Source organism: Cyprinodon variegatus, unplaced genomic scaffold, assembly GCF_000732505.1.
Source record: "Cyprinodon variegatus isolate N-32 unplaced genomic scaffold, C_variegatus-1.0 Scaffold347, whole genome shotgun sequence".
NCBI lineage: Eukaryota > Metazoa > Chordata > Actinopteri > Cyprinodontiformes > Cyprinodontidae > Cyprinodon > Cyprinodon variegatus.
The window spans coordinates 292,245-310,255 of record NW_015150800.1 but is presented as its reverse complement, the minus strand read 5'-3'; the positions used below and the strand labels follow the sequence as shown (position 1 = coordinate 310,255).

Here is an 18,011-nt window from a genome sequence, read left to right as displayed (position 1 = left end):
ATTGCTGAAGTAGTATTATTTAATCTGACATGTACTCTGTGTTACCTGAAGATAAGAATATGGCTTTCTGTATGGAAATTAATCTCTGAGTACCTGGGACCAAGCAACTTGTGCATGTAAAGTTTATCCGAAGAAAAAATGCTCAATAGTTGTTGTTACCCTTCTTGCGTCCTGATTCACCGTTATAAAACTTGACCATTATTAGTTTTGCATTTTAAGATAAATGTTAAAAACTGAGAGCTCTGAAAGGTTAAGTCTGGAGTATTGGTAGGTTAACCTACTGCCCTCTTGAAAACAGCCCTGACCTTTTGAGGCATGGACTCCACGGCGCCTGAAGGTGTGCTGTGGTAATGGGACCAAGACGTAAGCAGTAGATCCTTTGAGTCCTGTTAGCTGTGAGCTAAGGATTCAAAAGATCAGACTATTTTGCCCAGCATATCCCAAATGCTCAATTAGATCCAGATATGGGGACTCTGGAGGCCAAGTAACAACCTACTGTTCCCCTTGCCTCTGGTTATTTATTACCTTGAGGTAGAGTCTGTGTTATCCTGAAGGGGTGTGTTCTCCAGGTAGCCTTCATAGGTACATGCTCAAAGTTGTCAGATTTGGCAATGGAAAGGGGCTGCATAGGCGCTAACAATGGTTTTCAACTATGCAGCTCCATTTGAAAAACGGTGGTTGAAACTATGATGAAACCTCCTAATCAGAGCCACCATTAACTTCTTTATCCTCTATTACTGCATCCATCCATCCAAGGAACCATTATTTCTTCCTCCCACCAGTTTTAATAGGAACTGACTGCCATGAACTGCAAACGCTCTACAAGAGCTGCAGGTTTGGAGACACTCTGCACCAGCCTTCTGATCATCAGAGTTTGGTCCATTTTATCCTAATGCATCCCTATTTTCTGCTACTAACACATCCACTCTAAAGACAAAACAGACCCTTGTGGATTGAATTTTTTTTTCTGTTTTTTACAACATAATGAGTTACTCAGTTCACCTGTAAGTTTTAATATTATCACTGATAAAGCATAACTTTATAACTGCTTCTCTTTGTTATACCCATCAAACCAAAATTTGCATTAACAAAAACCCAACATATTTTCAACTGTCTTGAGTTTTACAGTAATACATTCTTTTATATTATTTGGTAATCTTAAATACAGGTGTTGCAAAACCCTAAAACGTTTAGTTGGGAATATAGTATAAAACAACAATGCTTCTTAACATATTTCTTTCTTTCATTCTCCTGAGATAAACCACCTTCACAGCTACAGGTTCATGCAAATCAAATCACAGAACACCCCTTGGGCCTGTGTCCTTTAGAAACAATTCCCTTTATGCGTATGATCGTCCATCCCACAATAAATAATAAAAGCCATAAATCAACCTGTCTGCTTGTCAGGATAAATGGCACATCCCCCATGAAGCAGTGATAACGCAGATACAGGTGGTGCTGGGTTCATCCCATTGTCTGGAAATAGGGCTGGTGTCACCAGCAGATGGGGTTTCTCTGTTGGAGCACCGAGACAAACGTTTACAACAAAATGACTGATTGGTGATCTTTTAAGGATAAGATTCCTCCTTAAGGTTTTAAATAGAAAGAATACCTCCTTGAAGAGTAGAGTTGTTAGAGCTTCTTGGTTGTTAATTACACTTACAGGCTGGTTTGCTGATTAACGCTCAGTTTCCCTGTAGATGAGAGCGTTCCCATCACGCTGAGATTGCTGCAGCCTCTTGTTAACCTTCATTGTTTGAAACAACCCCATAGCTCACCTTCAAGCACACTTATCAGCCTCTTTGTCCCAGAGCTCTCTCACTATCAACAATTATGCGTCTGTTAGGGGTGTGTGTGTACTGTAGGTGTGTGTGTATCTCTGTCCATCTCACCGGCTGTGAGGTTAGCAAAAGCACTTCAATATCCTCTCACTCTAACCTGATTATTAATTACAGTGCGCCTCAAGCTGACCGCAGCCCAAACACCGTCTGGCACAGTTTCCAAGGAGACGGACACAAAGTCATTCCCAAACAGGAATCATCTAAAAAAAGAAAAAAATAGACTTAAGCACCTTGGTAATCCAGTAGTTTCTCAACTTCTGACTCTTGTTATGTTTATTAACAGCGACACTCAAACAATTTTAATCACCATTCATGCCGATCAAAACTTATTCAAGCATGTCACATGTGAGTATAACGCATTAACGCCTGGCTGATGCTTCTAACTAGCTTGGCATTGTGTGAAAATCTTCATAACTTGCTAAGAAGTCAAGATGAAGCCCATCATCTGGAAGCAACATTAAGTTGATCAAAGTGATGGTGAGCCAGAGAGTCAGTTATGCCTGAGCAGAGCAGCACTCAGCTGTAATGAACCTGGAGCCGTGCCTGCAGCGAAGCTGAGGGACATCAAGCTTTGAATGGGCTCCTGGCAGTCAGCTGTATTTGTTTGAGTGTGTGTTAGTAACACACTTGTGTTAAGATGGAGGGTAGGTTAAGTACTTTCCTGCAGCAAAATATGGTTTCTAATGCTACACAAGTGAGTTATTTTAGAAGTTGCCAAACTGAGATGTGAAGCATTAGAGCGACACAATTTACCAAATGCTCTCATGGTGATGCTCTCCATATCTGGTTTATTTCCATTGATGCAATATATACCAAAGATCAAGGTTTAAGAAACATTCTATAAAAATTATTTTAAGAAATAACTTAATCTTTATTGTTTGGTATTTGGATGTTTTTTTTTCTGGCTCCACCTGAGAACAATGTTCTACAAAACAAGCAAGGAAACAAACCAAAGACAATTGATTCAGATTGATATTTACTGCAGGTAACAACAGTCAGGCATTACCAGGCGGTGCTCAGGCCCTTGCTTTGAGTGCGTTGAGTACATCTGGAATGTAGACACAGGACATCTCCAATCTCGCACCCCTCTGAAGTGATTTGGTCGTCTCCTCATTACCAGCTTCTCCTCCAGGTAACTGAGTAGAGTACGTTTCTTTGACATGTTTTCGTTGCCTGGGATTTTTAATTTTAGGGGTTTTCTATTTTTAGAGCAGAACACTTAGGTGGCCATTTCCCTGCTCTGACTTTAGAGTAACCACTGTACCCAGTTAACTGTGTAATGGGGTAATGCTGTTCTATATGTACATTTTTGGTTGACTGGATGAGGAACAATGTTTTTGTGAGGTCTTAAAAGGTTATAGTCTTAATTTAGAGCTTAGAAATTAGGTCCTTAAGTAATTTACCGGTTTCCTCCATTCATGTTTATTAAAAATCAACTTATAGGATTTGATTATTAGGGGATTTGCAGCATTCTTCAGCACTTTTCTGACATATGAAATAGAAAAAGGTTGGAACTACATTTCAAGCATTTATAAGAATAATCTAGGAATTCCCTAAATTTGTTGCTCGATTCATTATGTAAGCTATTGTGTATTTTCCTATGTGGTTGTGAAGTAGTTTGGTCGAGGTGAACCAAAAAAAAAAAAACAGCTTCAGCCACCGGTTCCAGTTTCTCGAGCTTCCAAGAGCTCAGGGCTTATATAATCAAGTGGCAACACACCTGCACTTGAGTGGACAAAGCCTCAATTAAACAGGTAAAAAAACAAAAAAAAAAACAAAGTCTAAACAGAGAAACAGGAATAAACGTAATCTAATTTACAAACTCATCAACATAAAGAAAGATTCTGCAAAATAAACAGTGTGAAACAAGATAACTCAAAAAGTTACTTTAAAGAAAAAAAAACAAAGCATAACTCAAAAGGAAACCCTCTAAATGGTAGAACCCAGCAAAGTAATGGATGACATCATTTAGTCACTTTAGTAGGAAATACAATGGTGAGTAAAAAGGAAAACAAAAGCCATGAATATACTTTGAAACATTATAAACAATTTCATCCAATAATCCTGAAGTAATAGCTTTAACATAAACAAAAGTAGATGGAAACTGCAACATAATGCTAACTTAAACAAACCCGGGATAGTAAGTGAAAGTCAAAGTTGCAAACTAATGTTTAAATTTAAGCATTAAAAAGATTCAGAAGAATGAAAAAGGGACAAGTGGTAAACACAAACTAAACCACTTTGTCACAGTGGTCTTCTGCTTCCTTATCAGATTCCCCTATAACTCTCTAGCCTGTCTAAGAAACCGCCGCTAGTGATGCAGTGAGGAAGACAATTGCCCTCTTTCCAGAAACAGCAATGAAAACCTGCAGCTTATCTTGTCAGGAAGCAAGATGGCATTGTCTCAAGGTCGCCTCAGATGGCGACACAACCAAGATTCATACAAGAAACTAGCAGGAATAAATCCCAATATGCTTAAGAGCAGGACAGTAAATCAAACCCCCTCATCAGTTGTTTAATCAAGACTCCTCTCACCTGGCAGGAAGTGGATGATGAGGGTCAACTTAGGGAGGCTGTTCTAATTACCCAGGGATTGCTCTAAACTTGACCATGTGTTCATAGTCACACAACATTTTCTAGTTGGTGGAACTTACTGTTCTGTAAGAGGCTGATGATCCATTTATGATCATGGAGGTGTCCTAAGAAGGACACTTACCCAAAGCACCGCTGGGTGAAGATCAAACAGGAAGATTACAGCCTGTATCTTTATAAGGAAATGTACTCTGTACTGACAGAGCTAAAGTTAGGCAATCTAAAGTGGAAAAGCACAGAGGTCACGTGCCAACCCCCCCAAAAAAAACTTTCTTAAAAACATCATTAGGTTTTTTTTTCCAAGACACTTGTAAAATCAGGCCTTTAAAGGCAGATTCTTTGTATTGCATCTAAATAAACTCTAGAACATATGTTTCTATAGACAAACATCCACTCTCTCATCTCAGAGATATATAGATTCTTTCATATTTCTAAACCATTATTTTGTGTTTTACTCAGAATTATTAATCACATCTATGCCTCTATTGCAATTTAGAAACACTGACAAAAATGTACTGTTTCATTTTATAGTTGAACTCACAGACGGTGAAGGAGAATGTAGAATTTGCACAAACAGACCGCTTTAGCTAACATGTTCCCTTGTGTTTTAACATGACAGCTGGTGTGGGTGGCAGAGTGGGAGCTGAGGGGTAAATGAGATCTCCTCTTTAATCAGAAGGATTAAATGCTATAAACTGAGGTTCCTAACCCTGATCTATAAAGTGGGAGGGATACTTGAGGAAGGAGGGCTAATGGAGTCCCACAGCTCACTGGCTGTAATTTACTGCTGAAAGTTGGGATGGATAGTGTGGGGGTGGTCCTAATTGGTGGTGGATCCAGACTTTTTTTTATTGGAGTGGGGGTGGAAGGGTAGGCTGAGATGATTACTCAGTGGAACAAGTAATACAAAAACATGTGGAACAACTTTTTCACATTTTGTCTAAACAGAAATTAACAAACATTTTAAGAACATGAATAAAACATTTAACAAAAGTAAGAAACAAAATTTTTTTTCTTCGGTCGTTTAGGGGGCAGCATTACCCTTAAAGTGGGTTTGCTGTCACACAGACAGGAATAGTGACTTGCAGCTAGTAAGCAGATCTATGCATCTTAATAGAAGAAGAAACTTGCATTCAATTCCTGCAACAATGAACTCAGGACAAGAAAGCTTTCAAGGCTATGAAAGTTTTTAAACCCAGGTGTGAAACATCTACAAAATTTTTTTTAAAAATACAGTAGAATCTAAATTGCAATGTTGGGTGAAAATAATCACAATTAAGATTTTTGGCCCTAATACAGCATGTTGGTTGAACTAATTTGGATAATTTCCTTGCCCTATTTTGTCACAAAACTGCAAAAAGCAAGATAATGAAATGTATATCATATAAACATAATGTTATTACTGTAGTAATTGAGAAGAAAATTGATAAATGTCTAATTTAAATTATGCATTCAAAAAGTTCATTTTCTTTCATATATCAGTTATTTATATAGATATAAAAATGAGCAGATAATGTTTTAAAGTAGATTAGTTTGAAATCAGCTGCATGGTGGAGGTCTGTGCTCTCAAAGTGCTTTCTAGTTTTATTCTGGATTCATGTACATCTCTTCTTTGTTAAGACCTGTAAAGTAAAAAATTTTCATAAAATATAACAAGACAAAAAGTAAGATAAGTGGAAAGAAACTGTTTATTATTGCCACCAACAAACACTTTTTTTATCTACAGTAGTCATGCTGTAGTTTGTGGTTTACTTCTTTGTCTTTTTTGCCTGTCAGTGTCTGTCAGCGGCCTTTTGCTCCTCCTGGCACATTTCCTCAAACCATCCTTTTTATTTTTGCAAAACAGTCCCATCCACTTAGGCTGATTGTTAGATTTTGCAAACGTGGCCTCAGAACTTTACCCCAAGCATAAGCACACAGTTTTGTGTGGGTCCATCCATCCATTCCCCCAGAATCTGGGCAACAGTGTCATTATCCAGTCCTTGTCCTGGTCAAGCTTTCGTCCTTAGCTGCCATTGCTTGGTTCTTGGTATGTTCTTTTGAGTAAAAACTGTTTTTTCTCTCCCTGTTTTCATTTTTAGCTTCCATCCACATGTTCTCTAAGAGCTTTTGTCCTTTTTGGTCTTCTTGGTGAGGTAGTTTTGATAGTAAAAGTTACTGAAGAGAGCAATTAGGCTGAGAGAATAGGCCAAGACAACCGCATTCATGGAGTCAGGAAAGTCGCAGTCAGCAAACAGGTTGTAGGTGGTGTGCATGGTGACTATGAGGAACTGCAACTGATCAGACACACAAGGAAATGGAAAATAGCTTTATTTTAAATGTTTATAGAACGATAACATAGCTGCAGATATATATTCATTATTGAACGTGGTCAGGGAATAAATCATAAATAACCAGTTAACCTAAAAGTAGCAATGAATGTTACCCTGTTATAATAATTGTAATGTTCATATGAAGTTAAGTAAAAAAAAAAAACAGATAAAGATAACTTCATTTTTAAAACTCCTAGTTTGATTTATTTGTCTGTTAAACTTTCTTAACATTTCCTTTTTAAATATTATCATATCTTTTTTAGATTATTTTCTTTTTATTTGCAGTGAAAGGTTATTACCAGTTATAGTTCTCCTACCTGTAGTAGAAAGAAGTTATATCACAGTGAGTTTGTAGAAATGTAAATGTAGATTCCATATTCAGGGAATGCTAAACATTTGCACAAATGAAACCCTAGAATTTGATTAAATATATCAATTTAAACTGACCCTAAAAATGTTGATATACAGACCCAAAAAATTCCCCACAGTGTCCTGCAAACGAGATGTTTAATATCTAAGAACATTTGGTTGTCCCCCACAGACATCTTATAGTGTGTTAGCCTTCCACTGCTATGAGGATTTTATTTTACTTTACAATAAAATGACTGTGATATGATATCAGGAAATAGCGGTGATAACAGAACCCCACCTCTTCAAGATCATCATTTCCTCTTCCAAAGCACTGATTAAATATGATTGGCTGACTGGGATCTTCATTTTCAAAGCCGTTCATTACGCAACAAAAGATTTTCTGTATATAATGTAATAAGTAACTTATCTGTAAATCCTTGAATCTATTTTTTTATTATTACTAGTTCTGATGTGCAAACATCATGCAATAAAAATCATACCAATTCAAAACCTCACATGGCTGCACTTGGTCTTCATATGTTCAATGATACAGATATCTATACTTACCAGCTGCAGGGAGGTGAGGTATTGTTTCCACCACAGGTACTTTTTCATGTGCGGTCCTAGTGCTGCGAGCCCGTAGTACAAATACATTACTATGTGGACCAGCGAGTTGATCAGACCAATCAGGAAAGCTACAGAGAGATACACAACATGCATTATATAATCACCATCCGGTATGTTCTGTTACTGTCATAATGCTTTCTGCTGAAACACAATGTGTGAATGTATAGTATTCAGTTTGTTACATAAGGTGAGGTGTACTTACACTGACCCCCGGCGACATATTTAACTCCAGCCCACCAATTGAAGATCATGGTAGCATGGTGGTAGACATGAAGGAACGTCAGCTGACTATTTTTCTTCCGCAGAATAAAAAATATCTGTATCACACAAACAAACACCAATTAAAGCATAACCAAAGCTTTTGTATAATTAAAATATAGTATTGTTTATATTTTTCAATGCAAGTACACATCTAACTTCAGCAGAATTTTATTTAAAAAATGGCTTCAAAGTTAAGAGCAACGGATTGACGTATCTCAGCATAATAATGTCTGCTACCCTTCTTCAGTTATCTCTCAGGGAAGTTTCTTCCTGTTTTATATACTTTCTCTTTATCAAAATTTACCCAGTCAGTGAGGCTTTTATTTTCACACATAAATCTACAGCAGATTCAGACAGAAGAAAAGTTGCTTTAAAATTCTGGACCACTAAAGTGACTATTTAAAGAAAATAAATGACCTAAAAACAAAAATTAGGATTTGATGTGGTTTTATGTGTTGACCAGTGTAGGGCCCACTTTCTTCATCTGGATTTAGTCAGGAAATCAGTAACATTAAGCTAAAACAGACATACAGCCCAATTTCAGAGATACTATGTTTAAAACCAGCACCTTATCATTTTTACTGAATACAGCACCAGTGTAAATAAGTAACCATGAATGTAAACACAGTTTATTTGTGAAATTAACCTCTGTTTGGTCTGTTTTAACTTAAAAACTACCGTTTTCTAATTTCCTCTGTACTCACGGTGTCGCTGAGCTCTATGACTTTAGAGAAGTAAAACCACCAGCAGACTCTGGCCATCTGTGCAAAATACACAAACATATACATACAATTACTTTAGAATGCATATTTAACATGTTTAATTAATTATGCAAATGCTGGTAAATTTTCAGTGGGTTTTTTTCACCTTTTTTGGAATACTTTTATCTAAATAGTTTCATATAAACAATTAGTTATCAGTAAGGTTAAAAAGAAACAAAACTTTGGTTAACTGCGGTACACTTTTAGCCACATAAGAGTACTTAAACAACTAAACCTATATAGTATCTAAAGTCAAAGAGAAAGAAATTTGTATTTTGATTAGTGGGATTTATGTATAACAACACTGACTATAAAACAAATATAATTTCTGTCAAGGGGTGCAAGAGGCACAGTTGTTACTACTGTTGAGGAGTCCCAGCTGATGCACTATTTGCATGCAGTTTTCCTATTTATTTGTTTATTCCTGTCATTACTCCTTTTCCTTATAAAATCCTAAAATACAGAAGTTCACATTGAAATTGGGACATATTTCTCTACAGTATGCAGGATAATAATACTGAACCTGAAAGAAAATAGAGTCAGGAAGGCAACAGAGGAATTAAGGACAGAATAATAATAAAAAAATGACAATGACAAAAAAGTCAGGATTAAACTAAACACATTAAAAAAAAAGAAAAAGTGGAAAAAAGAAACAACGAAGGACAGGAAGGAATAAAGAAAGAATGATATAAGATGTTAGGGTAAACATGTGGAAGGACAGAAAGCAAGAAAGACCTGAGAGACAAAAGGATAAGAGGAAGAAAAGAAGAAAAATTAGGGAAACAAAGAGGGAAAGAGCAAAAAAGGAGGAAAAAATGAAGAATAAAGGAACGAACAAAGGAAAGAATTGAAAACTGAATGACTTAATGAAGCTAGGGTAAAAGTATACAAGAAAGAAAAGTGGAAGGAAGAAAAGATGCAAGCATGGAAAGAAGATAAAAGGTATTAATAAAGACAAAGTGACATGGGGAAGATAACAAAAGGTAAGCAACAAATAAACAGAAATAGGCAAAGAAAAGTGAGAGGAAGGACAAAGAAACAAGAGACCATAGGGAGGAAAAAAATCAGGAATGATGGAAGAAACAAAAATACAATGAAAGGGACACAGGAAGAATGGAGGACATAAGAAAAGGAAGAAGAGACACATGGAGACAAAGAACAAAACGCAAGTAGGAGTTTTAAATGGAAAGAATTATGTAAAAAGAGACACAAGGAGGAAAGATTAGGCAAAATAACATCACAAGGGTACAGGATGAAAGAAGGGATATATTCGGCTAAGGAAGAAAAGAAGGATACAAGGAGGAATGAAATTTGCCAATTTTACGGCGGCGGGTTGAAGAATAAACTATGGAAGTATACCGACTTGGGAAAATCATACTGAAATCATATGCCATAAGTTTGATTTCCCTATTCATTGACTTGAGTTTGATGCATATTTTCTTCTCTTGATGTTAGATTAAAACCATCTCAAAAGTATTTTAATTTTCTCCTGATAAATAAAACACTTAAACCGATAGAATGTGTTACTAGGGATGGAACTTATGCAAAGAAATATATACAAATGGAGATAAAAACAAAATATTAGAAAAAATCCTTAAAATCAAACTGTGTTAATGGCTGTAAAAAAATATATATATATATATACATAAAAAAAAAAAAACATTACCCGTAGAGCCAATGGGCTGTTGGTGTAGTCAACTGGTTGGCACAGCAAACTGTATCTGGCCAACCAAGAAGATGCAGTGAACTAGAAAAATGTAACATCAATATTAGTGGAATCTCATTACTTTAAAGACTAGTTGATTTCCCTTGTTCCTGTGTACCTCAGTTTACCTCATAGAACATATAGACGGAGAGACAGACCATGGCAAAATTGTAAACAATAAGGACAGGTTTGAGGTTGACGGGCTGTCTGTTCGCCATCAGCTTTGGTCCGACCCATATAATGATCAGGTAGCACATAAATATACAAGTAATTGGCACAGGAGAGTAGACCAGAAGCCAGTTGTCTGTCCTTTTGTCTGTGCAGGAAAATACAAGAAAAATAGCACAGTTAAACAACAAAGAATACAGCAAAGTAATGCAGTTATTTTAAGCAATGAGCTAATAATACAATCTTGCCTCCATTTTCCAGGATGCCTTGGTAGAATAATTGGACTTTCTGCCACTTGGTGACAACATTGCTTCCCTGCAATAGACACATGAGTACAATTCAAAGTTTTAAAGTACCACACTATTGGGAAGCACTTCATATACTTCATTTAAACCTGGGCACAGCATCCCCACTCTAAAACACAAGAAATAATTCTTGCATATGGGTTGTTTTCTTTAGGGAGAGGAAAGTGGGTTAGAAGATTGATGGAGTTGAATAGAGAATGGTGAAGGAAACCCTGTTAGGCTCCATAAAGAGATGAAACTCACAGGTGTGTCTACTAGCAAGTTAGTAACAGTAAACATCCAACCACAGATAAAAGACAAAGGTTTAGCTCAAAGGATATTTAACGAGGACATAATTGGCCGGCTTAAGACAAATCTATCCCATGCTTTGGAGAATTTTTCTAGTAAAAATTCTTAAAGTTACTATAGATATTGCTTTTCTTTCAATTTACAGAACGACGCTTTTAAATAGTTTTTTTTTTTTTTTTACTCATTTCTTTATCTCATACTGCATATAAACAGAGTTACCTTAGAAAAAATTACTAATTTCCTAATTCCAACACATTAATATGCAAACAAACCAATATTAAAAAGTATTACCAGCTCAAATTGACGAGGACATGATTCACTGCAATTAGATTTCTCAAAACTGCAAGCAGTCTAAAAATCTCAGTTAATCGTGGGTAATTCCTCAATAAACACTACTATCACAGCCAATGTGGCTTTACTTAGTGTTTGCTTAGCCTGTTAGCTATTTACCCTTGTTTTAAAAAAAGATTTAGATTGCTTGCAGGTCCAGTCTGACTCTTGCAACGAATTACTCCTTTCCAGTATTAGGCAATGATGAAAATTTAGTTTCTGCTGTTATGATGATTGCCACAGTCTCAGAGTAGGATTATTAACATATGACAGCTCCTATACAGTAAATAGGTTATTTATGAGAATATCAAAGTGTGTGTAAACACCTTGCAAAACTTCTGTTGACATGCTCATGTTGATGCTGTCAAGTTATTTTAATTTTGGGTCGACACATTTTGATTACTGGACAGGACATGAGATCGCCTGAAACTTACAGGTTGGAACTTAACTTTGAAAACAGTGATACAAACCCATTGTTGTGGCCATTTATTTAAAACTTTTGTAAATCGCAAGTTCCTTTTAGATTTCTGTTTAGTTTTATTCTGTTGACAGAATATATTTAAGATTGTTTGAAACCAAAATCTATCATTTTTATTTTTGGAATTGTTTTGATTACTTTGGTCAATTTTAGACCCGCCCATTAATTTAAAAGATAAGGAACACAAGGCAGGGGCAGGGAGATGTTTTTTTGGTTGTTGTTCAAATATCTGTTGTGAGGATGGGAGGTGGAAAAAAGATTTTTTGACCACTTTTGATCATTTACCTTTTTTGAAGGCTGTACCAGCAGATTAAGTTAACTTTCTATATTATATAAGCTGTAAGATATTTTTAGTTATATCATGTCTTTTGTTGTGTTACTCTGCTGAAAATAAACAACATATATTTTTCCAAGTCAGAAGTATGTATATGAAACCTGTTGCCACCAACGGCCTTCAGGAAAATGTTTTTTTTTTTTGAGCACAGAAGGCCACGACACCGAATATATGTTAACACACTGTACCCTGTTCAATGGTTATATCAAGGAAGAATCTCTCTGTGCAAACTTAAACAAACCACCTGGTGATGATCTGGATTTTAATATGAGGATTATGTTGGCTAATCCAAACGTATCTCCTGATAGTGGATAATAACTTATAATCCTCCTTATAAATGACTGCCTCATGTTGAGGACAAGACAATTAACCTTCAGAGGCCAGTGTGATGTAATAGTGCTGCCATCTAGTGTCTAAAATAAGCACACAGTTCAACTAAATGTATTTTTCTTCGTATTTATTTATTTAAAGTTGGTCACTGTAACTTTTCTAGTTTCATGTTCTTGTTCTGTATTTTTTTTAATTTAGCACAAAATAAAAATTCTAACTAATACCCACCACATTCTCTCTCTTTTTGTTTTTCTTTTTTTTTACTGTATATAATACAGTACAGTCAGACATGCAATTCTATCAAATTCAGTTTAAACAAGTCCTCTATAGGATGGAGGTCAAAGCTTTTCCATTGGCAACTCCAAAACTTTCCCTTGGCTTCTTTAAATCCACTTTGAAACTAATTGGGCTTACAGCTTTGGGTCAGGGCTTTATAGTGGCACAGTTCTTAGTACTCTTGCCTTACAGCAAAAATGTGCCGGTGTGATTTTTGGCCTTGGGTTATTCAGTATGAAGTTTCTCTTTGGGTATTTCATATCTCTCCTGTCCAAAAAAACATGCCTGTAAGTTCAACTGGTCTCTGAATGTCCTTTGGTTTTGCCCAGTGAGCACTGGGGACAATATAGAAACAATTCAAGTTTAGTTCTATTGCACCACATGCAATGTCCCAAGAAATTATAGTATGTCCCTATACAGAGGTAAAAAAAAAACTATTTCGGCTGTATTTTTTGTTTTTTAAGAAATGCCATCTTTCTCTCAAAGGCCCATTGTAAAATATTTTCTTATGCAATGTATGTAAATATTTGGCTTCAGCTATGTCTCACGTGGGCTATACACCAGCTTCTGTATATTTCTGTACCACATTAAGTAACAAATAAGATATTGTCTGTTTTTCTGTCCATCACATCTTAAAGTAACCTGCAGCAGTATAAACTGTACATCCTGAAGGAACATGTTGTTTAGACAAAGCTAAGCAGTTAAGCCTCAACTGTAGCCTCCCAAGGATTTACTGAAAAAAATCCCTCCTGTCGTCAGACGAGATTAACATCCACATTATTTAGAATGAGATTATAATCAAACAGATTCCAAACCCCATAATGACTGATAGTTGAACATAATATTGAACAGATTCATGCGCAAAAGTTCTTGGACCATTCAGTTTTTCAAGAATAAACCCTGCCTCTCATTCAGTGGCTGCAGTTGCGCCCCACCCTGCACCAGATAAGGCATAGATTTCTAAAGCACTTATGGATTGTCTCCTGCAAGCTGCTCCTGCAATTTTAGAGTTTATAGCTATTAGACAAAGCAATTAGCCATTTTAAAAAGAGGCCCTTGTTGAACCAGTTGGCAAGGGTTAAGGCATAATCTGTGCAAGCAATAATAAAATTTCTACTGTACCGTCATTTTGATGGTCAATCAGGGTGTATTTTAAATGGCTTCTCGTTTTTTACGTCCAGTCAGAGCACACTGCATCTCAGCCAAGACTTAAGCTGCTCTGAGGTAATCGACCTGTCTCTGCTGTGTGTATGGGGTATGGCTCACCAGCTAAATTAACCCTGTTAGTCATGGGTGTACAAAAGTATACAAACAAGGAATTCACAATATTCTGAATGGTATATACCCATTTATATGGTATCCCTTACAAATGTAAATTTATCACCGCAAACAGAATAAAGTCTGACATAACTGCAAACCTACCTAAATAAAGGCCCAAAGCATAAACAGTGAGACTGACAAAAGTCTTTGGCTCCTTTGGATGAGCTGCAGGGGTACAGATGGGAGAATATGTTGGAAAGACAGTCACTAATTGAGCACTTTAAAGGGTTAACCTCTATACAAGAGTGGCAAGATAAAAGTCATTGTGGAAGGAAAGCCATAACAAGTCTTATTTTATTTTGCGAGAAAAGTGTAAATGCACATGTTAACATATTTGGACTGTCAGAAGAAAAAATAAAACTTTAATCATCTACTGTGTACAAAAACTTTTTGCTGCACCCAGATTTTGGCTCCACCCAGTGGACAAAAGCTGTATTGTTTTGCCTGAAGAAAGACCACATTTCCCATGAGGACCAGTGCATAGCCTGGTAAAATCCTAATCTCCCGCTTCCAACGGTGGAATTTAACTACATTTCTGTTTCCAGTGGCTGTGTGAAAGATGAATAGCGATGAGGTATCTAATTGTGGCAACATGATGTCAGATGACATTTATCACTAGTAGAATTGATTACTGCATCAGTGTCTTCATAGGTTTGCCTAAAAAAATCACCAGACAGCTGCAGCTGATCCAAAACTCTGCTGCCAGTGTTCTCACCAGAACCTGGAAAGTAGAACACATCAGCCTGGTTCTGAAGCTCACAGAATATACTTTAAAATCCTTCTGTTAGTCTATAAGTCACTGAATGGATCAGCACCTCAGTACATAACAGATTTCTTATTAGTGTATCAACTTCCCGGTCTTCTATTTTAAGCCTACACTGTAGACCGAGAACTAGATCCAAACATGGAGAAGCAGCATTTATCACTATGCTCCACTGATCTGTAACAAACTTCCAGAAGACTGTTAAAGTCTATAGCCAAAGTAAAAAAAACAACAACATTTGTTTAGAAGTGGCTTTGACTGTTGAAGTTAGACTCTTAACTGAGGTACTATTATAAGTTTTTTTTTTTTTACTATTATAAGGGTTTTTTATCCTTGGTTTCTTTTTTCTTCTTTTATTTTTATCCTATTTTATGATCTAATTCATGTAAAACACATCTGAAAGGTCCATTTACTGACCTATGCTATACAAATAAACTTGCCTTGCCTTGATGTTGTTGAAAATAACAATTGTTTAACTTTTGGTTTTGTACCGTTTTCGTATTCCTGATCCTCCACTCTCCTCCACCTCAACCGACTCATCAGCGACTGATGTCCTGACAAGTTTAGAGCCTTGAAACAGATAAATATAATGTTATGTTTGATGATTTAACATTAAAATGTCCCATAGATCCCAGCAGTAAGTGTAAATCCCAGGAGGAAGGTGCCGAATTGCCTTGATATAAACCCCACACAATTTGCATGAGTACATCCGTCCTAACCCCTAAATCCCCCGATCACTATATAGAGCAGGGACTGTTAGATTTCCTTGCTACAATTGATCAGATCTATAACAATATTATTTTAGAAAGGGTTGAATCTGCTTGACAAATTAAGGTAATACAACTAGGACGGTTTAAATTGTATTTGTTCAACATATTTAAGTTTTGTGCTGTTACTGATAGATTTTCTTAAAGCTCCAGAGTTTTTTGTGGAGTACCAGAGGGATCAGTGCTTGGGCCAGTTCTCTTCGCTATATGCCTCCAAAAGGTAAAATGATCAGATAGCATGGGACTAATTTCTACTCGTGATGCTTAGGTCTATCCATTAACAAATCCTGATAAAGGCAACCCTTTAGACAGACAAGCAACATCTCAAGGAGATCAAAACCTGGATCTGTTTAGCTTTGACACCATCCTGGAGGGAGGCATCAGCTTTGCTACTGCCTTCATTAGTTGCAATTATAGATGTGGGCCTGTTTTTTAGTGTTTTATTCCCTTTTCTCTCCTAGAAATAGATATGCGTTCATCTTCTTCTGTGAGTGACTGTGCTTTCTTTCATCCTTTTTGGGAGGAAAACTGGCCCAAAGCTCATCTACTTACCTGTTTCCTTCTTAGACAGAGCCACCAGTCGACCTCGACAGAAGGCTGCTCACACGAAGCCTGGCTCTGCCCGAAGTTTCCTTCTTTTAAAAGGGCGTTTTTCCTTTATGCTGTCACTACATACCTGTTTGATGTGAGGGACTGCTGTAGATTCAGTGGAACAATGTAAGCTACTGTTGCCCTGTGCCGCTACATGCTCAGCCAGGACGAATAAATTCAGAAAAGTCAATGACTTGATGCAATCAGTTGGGTTTCCTTTGACAGTAAACATTAACCAATCAATCTGTATGAGTTGATTGAACTGTCTCCTTGTGGCCTAATGGTTGGGGCATAGAGCATTTAACCCATTCCCTTGGCGAGCTTGGAGTCTCTGAGCCAGACCCTTAACCCCAGACTGCTCCCTGCACCCCATGATGGCAGCCCACTGCTCGCCGAGGGGATGGGTTAAATGCAGAGGTAAATTTCTCCAATGTGAGATCAATAAATTTCATTTATTATTATTATTAAGTTATCTGAGATGACATTTGTAGTAAATTGTTACTACATAAATATTTGCTTTTCTTTCTTACACTGCAAATTTTTGGTCTCCAAAATAAATGTATGCAAGACACATCATGGTTTATATTTGTAACATGAACAACAAAAGACAAAATTCAAGACATCCATCCATAAGGTTATGTATAAATCAGAAAAAAAATTATTTTTGATTTAGTCATGTTTTTACTCTTTAATTTTACTCTTTAGTCTTACAATGATTTTTCAAAGTTATTTCGCATTATATTTTATAAAACAGTAATATATCCCTACAATTAAATAAATCTAGCTAAAAGAAATTATGAATGCACACTGAAGAGCATTTATACCAAAGTGTGTATAGAAATAGAAGGTCAATCTTTTTTCTAACTAACTTAATCTATGGCTCTTAAGGATGTCATCCATTCCTGCAGGTAAAAACTGAAGCAGAAAGTGAAACACTGATTACAGAATCAGCTTCATAGAAGTAATCTGACTTAGTGAGAACAGCTGAGCAGTGTTACACCTCACTGCCTCTGCATAGAAACAGTAGCTGCATGTCTCTTCCCTGGCTCCCTAACATCCATCCGCAGCCTCCTGTAGGTTTTCACACTTTGGACTTCATTAACGGGAGAACTGGAGGAGAACTGACTACTGTTTTCTACACAGAAGCACTGAGAGTCACAACAGCAAAAGCCTGGCTGTACATAAATCAGATAAACTCCCTTAAAGATTTTATCAAAGAAGTCCAAATTTACCACTAAATGATTGTTTTGATCCATTATAGAACCTGCTAATATTTCCTATGCAGGTAGGTGTGCTGTAGATGATCTTCAGGTTGGAAAGTTTGGTCCATATCTTGATCCTGGGATTGATGTTTATGTTTTGACATTATGATGGTAGAAATTCACAGAACTGTGATGATGGGTACTTTTGTTCGGAGACTTAGTTGGGGGGGTGTTCCCTTCATCTGGTGGCCTGGCGGTAGACTGAGCTGAGGTCACCTTTATGAACAAAGACAAAAAAAAAGAACTAGATTTCGGTACTGTTAGATTAAAAGGTGCTCCTGCTTCATCCTACAGTCCAAAAACATTTCTTAAAGGAATAGTATACCCAAAACATGATTAGCCTTCATTT

At 36.6% G+C, this 18,011-nt stretch overlaps 2 protein-coding genes across 2 annotated transcripts in view; both read right to left on the bottom strand.

Annotated features, from left to right (window-relative positions):
- Positions 1-6,532: 6,532 nt before the first annotated feature.
- LOC107091673 (elongation of very long chain fatty acids protein 4-like) lies at positions 6,533-14,087 on the bottom strand. The gene is made up of 8 exons (XM_015385738.1): positions 14,082-14,087; positions 10,867-10,933; positions 10,579-10,766; positions 10,412-10,492; positions 8,689-8,745; positions 7,926-8,040; positions 7,664-7,791; positions 6,533-6,709 (listed from the first exon to the last, which is right to left on the bottom strand). Exons 1-8 carry the CDS (start codon positions 14,085-14,087, stop codon positions 6,533-6,535), a joined length of 819 nt encoding a protein of 272 aa, XP_015241224.1.
- Positions 14,088-17,122: 3,035 nt separating this feature from the next.
- The window catches only part of LOC107091680 (selenoprotein Pb-like), a 5,754-nt gene continuing 4,865 nt past the window's right edge, over positions 17,123-18,011 (bottom strand). Inside the window, exon 5 of the mRNA XM_015385744.1 lies at positions 17,123-17,878. Within this exon, the coding sequence (XP_015241230.1) occupies positions 17,753-17,878 (126 nt within the window). The 3' untranslated portion in view covers positions 17,123-17,752. The remainder of the gene's footprint in view (positions 17,879-18,011) is intronic.